Source organism: Lupinus angustifolius, unplaced genomic scaffold, assembly GCF_001865875.1.
Source record: "Lupinus angustifolius cultivar Tanjil unplaced genomic scaffold, LupAngTanjil_v1.0 Scaffold_428, whole genome shotgun sequence".
In the NCBI taxonomy this organism is placed as follows: Eukaryota; Viridiplantae; Streptophyta; class Magnoliopsida; order Fabales; family Fabaceae; genus Lupinus; species Lupinus angustifolius.
The window spans coordinates 47,159-58,677 of record NW_017727833.1 but is presented as its reverse complement, the minus strand read 5'-3'; the positions used below and the strand labels follow the sequence as shown (position 1 = coordinate 58,677).

The window sequence follows — 11,519 nt, the reverse complement described above, 5'->3', positions numbered from 1 at the left end:
ATTTTCAATAATATTATTTTGAATGGATTAAACTATAAATTTTATTTTTAATAAAAAACTCACTAATTAATATTATCCAATAATAACAATATGCATTAAATACTAGAATTTTAAGGATAATGGGTAATCATCAAAAATAATAAAATCTCATCAAATCTTATCATTTTTAACAAATAACTAGTAATCTCTTTTTTTATTTTATTCTTCTCACATTTTTAGCAATTCATTTTATCATAATTATTTAATAATCCATAAATATTTCTTTTTTATAATAAAATTGCAAATCATGTCTCTACAAAAATTTAATATTTTTTAAACAAAAACATTACTAACAAGCACTATTCAAAAATGAATTAATTTTGAGATGTAATCAAAGATGGAGAGAAGGTCGCCCTGGAGACCTCTTTCTTCTCAGATCATCTTCGAAAGGTCGCGCTACGCCGCTTCTTTTCAATCGATTAAATCTCAAAATCAATTTAGTTCAATTTTTTAAATAACAAAATAAATAAAAAAACCTTTTTCAATGATAAACAAAACTAGCAAAATATATATTATTGACTAAAAAATATATTTTCTTTAATTAAAATACACTCAACCAACAAACCTTTTTCTACTTAAAGAACTACGTAAGCCTTGATCCCCTCAATAATAAAAATAAATAATTTTTTTTCATAATAAGTATCTAATTAACGAGACAATTTAATAAATAATAATAATAATAATAATGTCATATATTTTAATGAAGGGTATCGCTTAAAGCGAGCGGGTAGGGTGCTTATATATATATATATATATTTTTTTTTTTTGATAGTGTAAAGATTTATAATAGTTAATATATTATCTATGATTCATTTGTATTACTTTCCATAAAAAATCAATGATAATTGAAATGAATGGTAGATAATACAATGACAATGTAAGAAAATTCTTACATTTTCATATATACATTTTTTTCTCAAATATTAATCCCTAATTTTTTTCTAAATTGATTTATCAGCACACTAAATATGAAAACTGATATTGTATCATATGGATACATCCGTTTCAATTTCATTTAAAACATGTGCACTTCTCATGTTTTAAATGAATTTATATAAGAGTTTAAAATCTGAGCACTGACAGTGTGAAGTTTTTTAAATTGTCAACACATCATCTACCATTGATTTGTATTATTTTTGTTTTAAAGTCAATAGTGGTTAATAAATCAATGGTGGATGATTGACTGACAGTGTAAAACACATTTACACTATCAATATATACATATTAAATCATTTATATAACTCTTAACCTGTATATTTCACGAGTTAAGGGAATGACTAGTTGTAATGAAAAATAAAATGTCAAAACATATAATAAGTAATTTGTAGAAACGAAATTTCAACACATCTGATTTTAAATATTATCTATACATGCAAATAGATAAAGGCAAAATAATTTTTAACTTGTCATGAATGGAGTAATTTTGATATTTCAATTTTAGCCTTTATTTCATCATAGATATATACCTCTTACCATACCATTATATAAAGTCAAAAACTCAAAATTCTTTTCAATCATAGTGTAAATTTTTAATTCTAATTTAGCATTTTACTTCAAGCAGTAACATCATTTTTAACTATAAAATGTAGTGGCGACTCTAAACAAAGTCGTGCAACCGAAAATCGGGGCGCGACATAACTATATATTTATTATGCTTTATAAATTTTATAGACATATAATATATCAAACATCCGTTTCAATTTCATTTAAAACATGTGCACTTCTCATGTTTTAAATGAATTTATATAAGAGTTTAAAATCTGAGCACTGACAGTGTGAAGTTTTTTAAATTGTCAACACATCATCTACCATTGATTTGTATTATTTTTGTTTTAAAGTCAATAGTGGTTAATAAATCAATGGTGGATGATTGACTGACAGTGTAAAACACATTTACACTATCAATATATACATATTAAATCATTTATATAACTCTTAACCTGTATATTTCACGAGTTAAGGGAATGACTAGTTGTAATGAAAAATAAAATGTCAAAACATATAATAAGTAATTTGTAGAAACGAAATTTCAACACATCTGATTTTAAATATTATCTATACATGCAAATAGATAAAGGCAAAATAATTTTTAACTTGTCATGAATGGAGTAATTTTGATATTTCAATTTTAGCCTTTATTTCATCATAGATATATACCTCTTACCATACCATTATATAAAGTCAAAAACTCAAAATTCTTTTCAATCATAGTGTAAATTTTTAATTCTAATTTAGCATTTTACTTCAAGCAGTAACATCTGTCCAAAACTACTCATCACATTTAAAACTGCTTGTGTAACGTTCCACTTTCTTATCCTTTTTCTACCCTTGTTCTCCACAAACATGTTCTTCTTTCATCTCTATACTTAACCGGTGCTTGATCCTACAATTGCAAACTCATTCTACAAATAATCTTTCTCATTCTCCAATTAGCAAACCTGGTGACAAGAAAAAAAAAAGGAAGTGTTTAGCAATATGTTACTTTTCATTCTCCAATTAGAAAATGACTCCAACGAAAGTATCTCCAATGAAAAAAAAGTGCATGACAAAACTAAAACGGAAGTGCCTCTTACTCTATAGTGAAAGTATCTCTTATTTAATAAGAGGTGTTATTTTGTGTACCATAAATTTCTATCCTCTAGAAAAATGAAGAGCATGGCACTATGTTATTGCAATCATATGGTAATAAATGTTACTTTTTTCACTTTAATTTTTGGTTTCTACTGTTGGTATTATATTTTCTGTGTTTGAATTATATTACTCGAGTTGTTTCACTGTATTTGGTTGGTTCTGAAAACGTCCCTCATATATTCGACAAAATGTCTCTTTAATAATGATCCTCTTTTAAAGATGAATTTATATGATAAGTTGCAAATCTTATCTTATTTAGGAAACAATGTAGTGAAACAACAAACCTGATAGTGAAACAAATGTTATTACATAAGATTATGGATAATCAAGGACAAAGTGCCTACCTTTTCTTAGGTATTCCTCCATTGTAACATGTTGTTTTACTCATAATCTCTTAGTTTATTATGTATTGTTACTTGAAACTTATATAAGAAAAGCCACAATCTGGATGTGTTAGTACTTCTCTACTTCACAACAAAATTACATGTACATACTCTCCAACTGGTCATACTCAATTATGTCAGTTAAGTGTTGTATCTCATAATTTTACACAAAAAATTGAGACTCAGCCAAGTGATCATCTTTTTAGTGATGAATTTAGATCTGTGGAAAAAGAGGTTGTACAAAATGTGGTTTTAGATTTTGAGGGTATATGGTTGCTAGTGAAATTAAAAAAAGAAATTTCCGATCTTGGGATGGGTTATGTTGGCAGAAGGTGAAAACTTCCCTATTTTGGGATGACACATAAATCTAATCATTACACTATTCATGATATATTGTCTATATTTTTTAAATGACACATTTTAACTTGATGCATATTCCTTGGAGAAGTGTAATTGAAATATGAAAATGTTTTGCACTACCTTCTTTTAAAAGTAACCTTATGCTTTAGTCAATGACTAACCTATTTAGTTATGTTTTTATTTTTTGACTTCTTGGCATATGGATTTGTAAGGCTATCAATTTAGTATGCTATATTTGGAACTATTGACTATATAAATGAAGAGTAAGCAAAACATGAATGATAGAGGAAATGTAATGTCTAATTAAATGAAGTGGAAATCCACAACAAAACCACTATTGTGAATAATTAGAGGGTAGATCTCTTGAATTGCAACTTCAGTTTAGAAACTATCAATCTTTAATCTATATTTGATGAAATGCTTCACCCGCCCCATGCAAAGGTAACAACCATAAATATGTAGAGGTATGCACATTTTTCCCTCAACTTCTGGTATGGTTATCAGTGGTACCTTGACCATTAGCGATTCAAATTTTTTACATCAAGCTTTATAATTTTTATTTTATTACTACTTAGTTGATAACAAATATATCATTCATATTTTGTTTCCAATAAATATGAGAGTAATGCACACATTTTATAATATCATTTTTGATTTGATAGCATTTCTAATCTATAAATTCAATACATTGACTAACAATTTCATAAGGTATCAATGGAAGGATAAAACATATCAATTATTCATGATTCACCACTAAATTGCTCTTAGTATATCCTTACTTGAAGGTTATATGTGCTCCTTTATAAAAAGAAAGAGTGACTCTAATAAGATCATCAAAGTTGTGATATAATATTTATGTGAGATATGATGAATGTTATGATCTATATGTGATACACGTGTTTCAATTTTATAATCACATATATAGATGTGCTTCTACCAATGTGCATAGGAATCATACATTATTTGTAAATTGAAAGATTTTTTAAACTAAGTGGAAATAGTGTTGCTATCTAATTTGTTATCAATTAGAAGTACTTTTTTGATGTTTTGTTTTATTGATATCACAACATAATCAAAGACATTACCAAAGAAAAAGGGAACCAAATCTTTTTGTCCATCATGACAACTTTGCAATTTGAAGATGATGTTTTTGTTCATAACTCCATTCAACATGGGTTCATGGTTTAGAAGATTATTGGTCCACTAGAACATGGAGCATTACCATTCAAGTGAGAAGAGGAAAAAGTAATATCGAGGCTACGACATGCTGAAATCTGGTCATGAGGTATGTACTCAATCGGAAAAACACTGTAGGTAGTTGAATTGTGTACAAGTGACCATGCTAAAGTACATTGTATACAAGATTGAGTACATACCAGTATAAATAATTTTTTTATTACATTTGATCTAAACACATAGAGGTGAACATTTGACATCTTATTTTTTCTTATACATATGTAATCATATATTGCACTGCCAGATACATCAGTTTGAAGTTTAATATTAAAAGGTTGGTTAAATTTTATAGATTGAATGGTATTATTGCTCCCTTGTTGGATGCAAATTAGCATACATACAACAATTTTTGGAAATGAACATGCCAAATAGAAAACCAATAAACCTTTGGATAAGAAATAGAAAAGGGAAATGAAGATTGTTAAAAAAAATGGGGTGCTAATTTCTAAAATCCTGTAAACTAAAATAAGTTCATAAATGAAGAAAAAAAGGATAAGTTTGATAATTAATCACAAAAGTCACCATACAAAAGCAAGTTAAAATGCAATTTCTTGCACCAACCAGAAACATAGAATTGTTAGTCAATTTTTTTCTAAATCCTTCATTGAACTCTCTAGATAGTAGTATTCCTTGGATTATAGTCAAATTCTACTCATTAGTAAACTACCATTTCCTCACAAATGACGTGAAAATTATACAGCTAAGTTTACAAATATGCATTCCTGAATCAACAATCATGACAATTAGCAATCATGCATTGGTAGAAATAAGAAAGAATTCAATGAAATGATTTATCTTCATGGTTGAAATGCGTTGAAACTGTATGAATAAAATACTTTAGAAGTGATTATTTTAGCATCAACTCTTTAAATGTATCATTTACTTATTTTTTAGTTTTCAGATAAATATATTTTTTACTAAAACTATATACTCAAAAATAAAAAATAAGAATGCAGGTTGACAAATACGGAGTCCTATAAATAAGATAGTATTAATAAATTTAATTTAATACGATTATAGTTATTTTTTATTCATTTTTTAGTCTATACTTACTACAAATACTTTATTAAAGATACCTGATAGACTTAGATATAGAATATTGTAGAACTCTAAATGGATATCTCTCTCAACTATCTAGATATTTTACAAGAAAGATTCTAGAAGGCATAGGTATATCATTGTAGTACATTTATAATCAATCTTCATCATCCATCCAACTTCGAGAAGGTCTCATATCACCAAGATTATTATGAAGAACATCACCTTATTTCCCAAACTTTTTAGTATATTTCCTAAATAATTATATAATATATATTATTATTCAAAATAGGTAAAAGTGTGAGAATTGGGAGCAGAGTGAATAGTCTCATTACTTATCGGACTTGAAAATGATTATGATTTGCAATTTTAATTGAATGAGACTTGAATCACTTTGAGTTGAAGATATTTCAGTCCAATTATATTAAACATGGTTAAACCGTAATAACCCGATAAGAGAACTGGACGGTTCACCTAAAAATATAAAAATAAAACATTTTTCTAAAAATTAACGATGGAGATATGATACTTCAATACAATTATTCACTATTATTAATTATATAAAATTTTAATTTATATATAATTATAGATAAAAATTATTAATTATATATGAAATCATCCTGTCCACAAAAAAACAAAATGATTCACCTATTTAAAATTAATAGGGGACCTTCCCAATTTGATGTGGGTTCAATTTCATGGGTAAGTAATTATTGATTTTTGTTGTTGTTGAAATTATTCAACCAGTTATCTTTTAGCAATTCTAACCGTAGGTAATTACGTTATTTAAATTTCATTTATAACTTCCTGACAAAAATATACATTCATATTTACTTTTGTTCAAAATTACTATTTATAAATAAATTATTCATTGTAAATTTTTGTATAGAACAATCTTTATTTTGTTATTCCATTCCTTATTATTCATCGGTCATAATTGAATAATTTTTTTGCCCAATTTTAAAGTTGAATAGTGACTTAGTATACATCAAATAAATTTTGAATATATACAATCAATATCATACAAAAAAACATACTTTTCCGCAATAAAAATTAACAAGAATTGGAGATAAGGAAGTTGAAATGTGGAAGAATAAACAAGTGAACATTGTGAAAAGTGATAGAGAAAATAAAAATAATTTTTAAATAATAATATAATATTTTCCACTAAAAGGTTTTTTTATTAATAATAGTAAACTATATGAATCTCACAATTCAATATATTACCTAAATCCAAAACTTAGTTTCTAAATTGTCATTGATTCAATTTTTTTTAAAAATAAATAATTGAGAAGCTAGTTAAAGTCAAGAGTTTGACTCCTTAAAATAATACTTGTTGGGAGGACAACACAAATTCTAAAAATGATTTCCTTACTAAAAAAAGTGAAAAAATATACTAATAGTACAAAAAAAATTAGCAATATGCAATAGGCTTGACAAACAAATTATTGTATCGGTGAAAGCCGATTAACTTTTTGTAACATAAGTAGAAATAACTATTAAAAAAATGCAAAAAATAATTTAAAAACTTTAACTTCAACCCGGTTCAGTTCTGCACCTTCTCACCAATCTCTTGCAGCTTCAGCAACTCTGCGATAAACACTCTCACAAGATAAACATTCAGGTAATTTTTCACTCTCTCTTTTTATTCAGAATTTTCATTATATTTTTGGTAGATTCTCTTCATTGTTCTACTTCTCATTTTTTTGAATTTTTATATAATTCACTTTTTTCTAATATCATCCTCAACATCACAAATATATAAGAGATTTGGTGATTAAGGGTGTTAGAATTGGGATTGGCATGATTCATATTTAACAAAAGGTTCGAAACTTTTCAAGTTTGAATTTTGATTTTACCGTTGCTTTTCATTGAAGGGTTTATAATGAAAGAAGGGTTGTGCCCAAGCTCATTTTTTTCATCAGGTTCAGTTGATAAGAGAAGGATTATAGAGGTTAAACCTTTGCGTAGTTTGGCACCTTTGATTCCGAAATCTGCTCAAGGTTCTGCCTCTGGGTTTTCGCCCTTCATCCCAATTGGCGAACCTCGAGAAGCTCAAGCACCACCTGTTCCAAATGCAGCTCCGATAAGGTCCTTTAAGAAGCCAACTGTTGAAGACGACGAAACCCCGCATAGAGCTGCCAATGGTCATATTCCTTCACCACCACCGCCTATTCCGAACCCAACTCCGTTAAGGTCTTATAGGAGCCCGCTGGTTGATGAAGAGACCCCGTATGGAGGCAATAGTGATACTTCTTCATCAGTGGATGGGCTCAATGGTCATAGTAACGGTCATGACCAAAAGCGTGCAGCACCGCAATCGCAGAGCCGGAAATCATCCCATAAGAGGAATAGAAATATTCAAGAGCAGGATAATGATGGTGGTTGTGAATCGGTTAATTCTGTACTCATGACATTTGATTCAATACGAAGAAGGCTATGTCAACTCGAAGATGCCAACCAGCTGGACACACAAAATGCAATCAAGCGTGCAGATTTAAGAGCAAACAATGCTATGACATTTAAAGGGATTCGAACGAACTCAAGGAAGAGAGTAGGAGCAGCACCTGGGGTTGAGATTGGGGACATCTTCTTTTTTAGGATAGAATTATGTCTTGTAGGTTTACATGGCCAATCAATGAGTGGGATTGACTATGTGAATTTCAAGTGTGAGGATAAGGAACTACCTGTGGCTTTAAGCATTGTTTCATCTGGAGTATATGATGATGACGCAGAGGACAATGATATTCTAATTTATAGTGGTCAGGGTGAGCATTTCAACAAGAAAGATAAGCACATTGTCGATCAGAAGCTTCAAAGGGGTAATCTTGCTTTGGATAGAAGTTCGCAACAACACAATGAAGTAAGAGTCATCCGGGGTTTGAGAGATGTTGGGAATAAAAGTGTGAAAATCTATGTCTACGACGGTTTGTATAGAATCGAAGATTCTTGGACAGAAAAGGGACAATCTGGCGGTGGCATATTTAAGTATAAGTTTGTGAGATTGCCTGGACAACCCAGTGCTTTTGCTAACTGGAAAATGGTTCAGAAATGGAAGGCAGGCTTGCTTTCAAGGAGTGGCCTTATTCTTGCAGACCTCTCCACAGGAGTTGAGAGTATTCCGGTATCACTCATCAATGATGTTGACAATGAGAAGGGCCCTGCATTTTTTACTTATTTATGTTCTCTTAGACATACAAAACCATTTTGTTTGGTGCAACCTTCACATGGTTGCAACTGCAGTAAAGCATGTGTTCCAGGTGATCCGAATTGTTCTTGCATTCAAAGAAATGGCGGTGATTTTCCTTATATTGCAAATGGTATTCTAGTGAGTCGTAAGCAAATGATTTACGAATGTGGTCCTATGTGTCAGTGTCTTCCTAACTGCAAAAATCGAGTATCCCAATCTGGTTTAAAGCTTCACATGGAAGTGTTCAAAACAAAGGATAGAGGGTGGGGTCTTCGATCACTAGATCCTATTCGTGCTGGTACTTTTATTTGTGAGTATGCAGGAGAAGTTATCGATAAAGCCAATGTAAGTCAGAATGGAAATGAAGAAGACATCGATGAGTATGTTTTTGATACAAGCCGTATTTTTGAACCATTCAAGTGGAATTATGAACCTAGCATACTGGAAGAAGTGAGTTCAAAATGCTCCAGTGAAGATTATGCTATACCGTCTCCTCTAATTATAAGTGCTAGGAATGTTGGAAATGTGGCTAGATTCATGAATCATAGTTGCTCCCCAAATGTTTTCTGGCAGCCAGTCTTATATGAAGAAAATAATCAATCATTTCTTCACATTGCATTTTTTGCCCTTAGACACATTTCTCCACTGACAGAGCTAACATATGATTATGGTATTGCCCATTCTGAGGGTAGCAGCGCACCCAAAGGAAGTAAGAAATGCTTGTGTGGATCATCAAAATGTCGTGGTTCCTTTTGTTGACATTTTGTTGTAGTTAATCACAAACAGGCATGGTACTGGCACATGGATTTGTGGCTAAACAGGTTTGTGATCTCTTCTTGTTACTTAGCTATGCAGATCTAGTCTTTGATGATAACTTCACATTTTTATTTGTTTAGCATTGATTTCCACATTTTAAAAAAATTACCTTCTTGTTTCTATGTTATGTTTTATCAAAATTGATTAAAAAAATAGAAATCTAATGGCTTCTCATAGCAAATATGTAATATAGGCCTGATCTGTTAGTATTCTTAAAGTATTTCTTATACATTTAAGTGGCAGGAATGTTTACTCTGGCAGTTACTGTTTTGGAGAAACATTATTCCTTGTTTGGGAAATAGAATGTAAATGAAGAAAAAATAGCAATGTATGAAAATGTATGCATCATGTTTCCTTGTCAATTTTAATTTCTCGCATTTTCTTTATACTTATTCTTGACACTCTTCTTACAACCAGTCTCTCACATTGGACTTATCAATGACCTTAAATTTTTATTCAGGCTTCTTCTTAGATGTTTGCATGTACGCATATTTTTTTCCACCCTATTGCTTAAAATAAATTTATTTTTGCTTCATTTCTTGTTTTTCTTTTCCTTTTCTGGCTGGGTGTTGGGGCCTTGAGGGTAAGGGTGCTCTGTGACAATGATCAAGTGAACTGTTGCTTTTTGAAGTTTGCTAGTACTTTTATTGTGTGAACTGCCATGCATCTGTTTCAATGGGATTTTTTTGGGTTCATAAGGGTATATTGTAAGCTTTTGCAGGTTTGTGTATATATATATATATATATATATTTAAAGAAGAAATATATTTAGGCATGAGAAAATTTCAGAGAGTAAAGAAGGAACTCCCATAAACAAAAGGAAAAACATAAAACAATCCAGAATTTTTTTAGAAAATCAACTTTCCAAATAGTATTCTTTAGCTTACTTCTCGAGCTGAAAACTCTACTTAAAAATAAATCAGTGATAAGTTTATATATATTTAGTTCTTTTGTATAAGTTGCTATTAAGCCGTTAAAAAGGTGCATTAGTGCTTTTCTGAATGTAATGTACCAATATTTATTTCAACAACTCATCCAAACTTGTGGAAGGCCAAGTAATTTTAATGAATCAAGAATATGCAGTGCAGACTATATCAGTTTACAGTTCTATTCAACTATGCATCCTAGTTCATAATGCATTGAATTTGCTTTAGATACTATTTGCATTCGTGACTATGATATAATTCTATACATGTTGACTACTAATGGCATTTTTCGATGTTGTTTTTGGTGTTAAAAATTCCTTATGATTGGTGAAATACCAATCCTAGGATCTTGAATTTAATGATTCTCACACACATTTATGACATTTATGAATCAAATAGTGCAATGTCATACCTGAATCCATCTTCCTGGATGTGCTCCTTTGATCTACGTTTCTGAAAGAGATGTGGTATGATGGTCTTCCTCAACCAAATCATTGATTCCTCTTGGGACTTGCGTTTTCACTCTGATGGGGAGATGAGAAAACTAAATTTGATTTGGTGTATTGGGGATCATAACCTTTCTGATGTGTTAACTAATATGGTTCCCATTATCCCCTATGGGTTAACCTGATGGGTATCCACCCATTAAGCCCATATTCGTTATAACCTTTTAGAAATCTAAGGGGTGTCAGTAATTAGATCACTTATAATGTAACCCCGATAATAAATAGCTGATATCATTATATCAAATATATGATGCTTATCTTAATTAGAAATTTATAATTTCTAACAATCTCCCACTTGAGCTTCATATCTTCATGATACAATTATATCACAGGTTCTTTAGGCGCGCATCCGTATGCTATTTACGTTTAGACTTCTCCTTAATACAATCTGGTC

At 30.0% G+C, this 11,519-nt stretch overlaps 1 protein-coding gene across 2 annotated transcripts in view; it reads left to right on the top strand.

Annotated features, from left to right (window-relative positions):
* The first annotated feature begins 7,217 nt into the window (after window positions 1-7,217).
* The window catches only part of LOC109341323 (histone-lysine N-methyltransferase, H3 lysine-9 specific SUVH1-like), an 8,985-nt gene continuing 4,683 nt past the window's right edge, over window positions 7,218-11,519 (top strand). Inside the window, exons 1-2 of one of the 2 annotated variants that reach the window (XR_002106930.1) lie at window positions 7,218-7,311; window positions 7,565-9,698. Coding sequence is in view for 1 of the 2 variants with exons in the window: in XM_019579215.1 (XP_019434760.1) it covers window positions 7,573-9,636 (2,064 nt within the window). In the remaining variant the exon portion in view is untranslated. Of the gene's footprint in view, window positions 7,312-7,564; window positions 9,814-11,519 lie in introns of those variants that run through there. The other variant, XM_019579215.1, reaches the window with a different exon arrangement.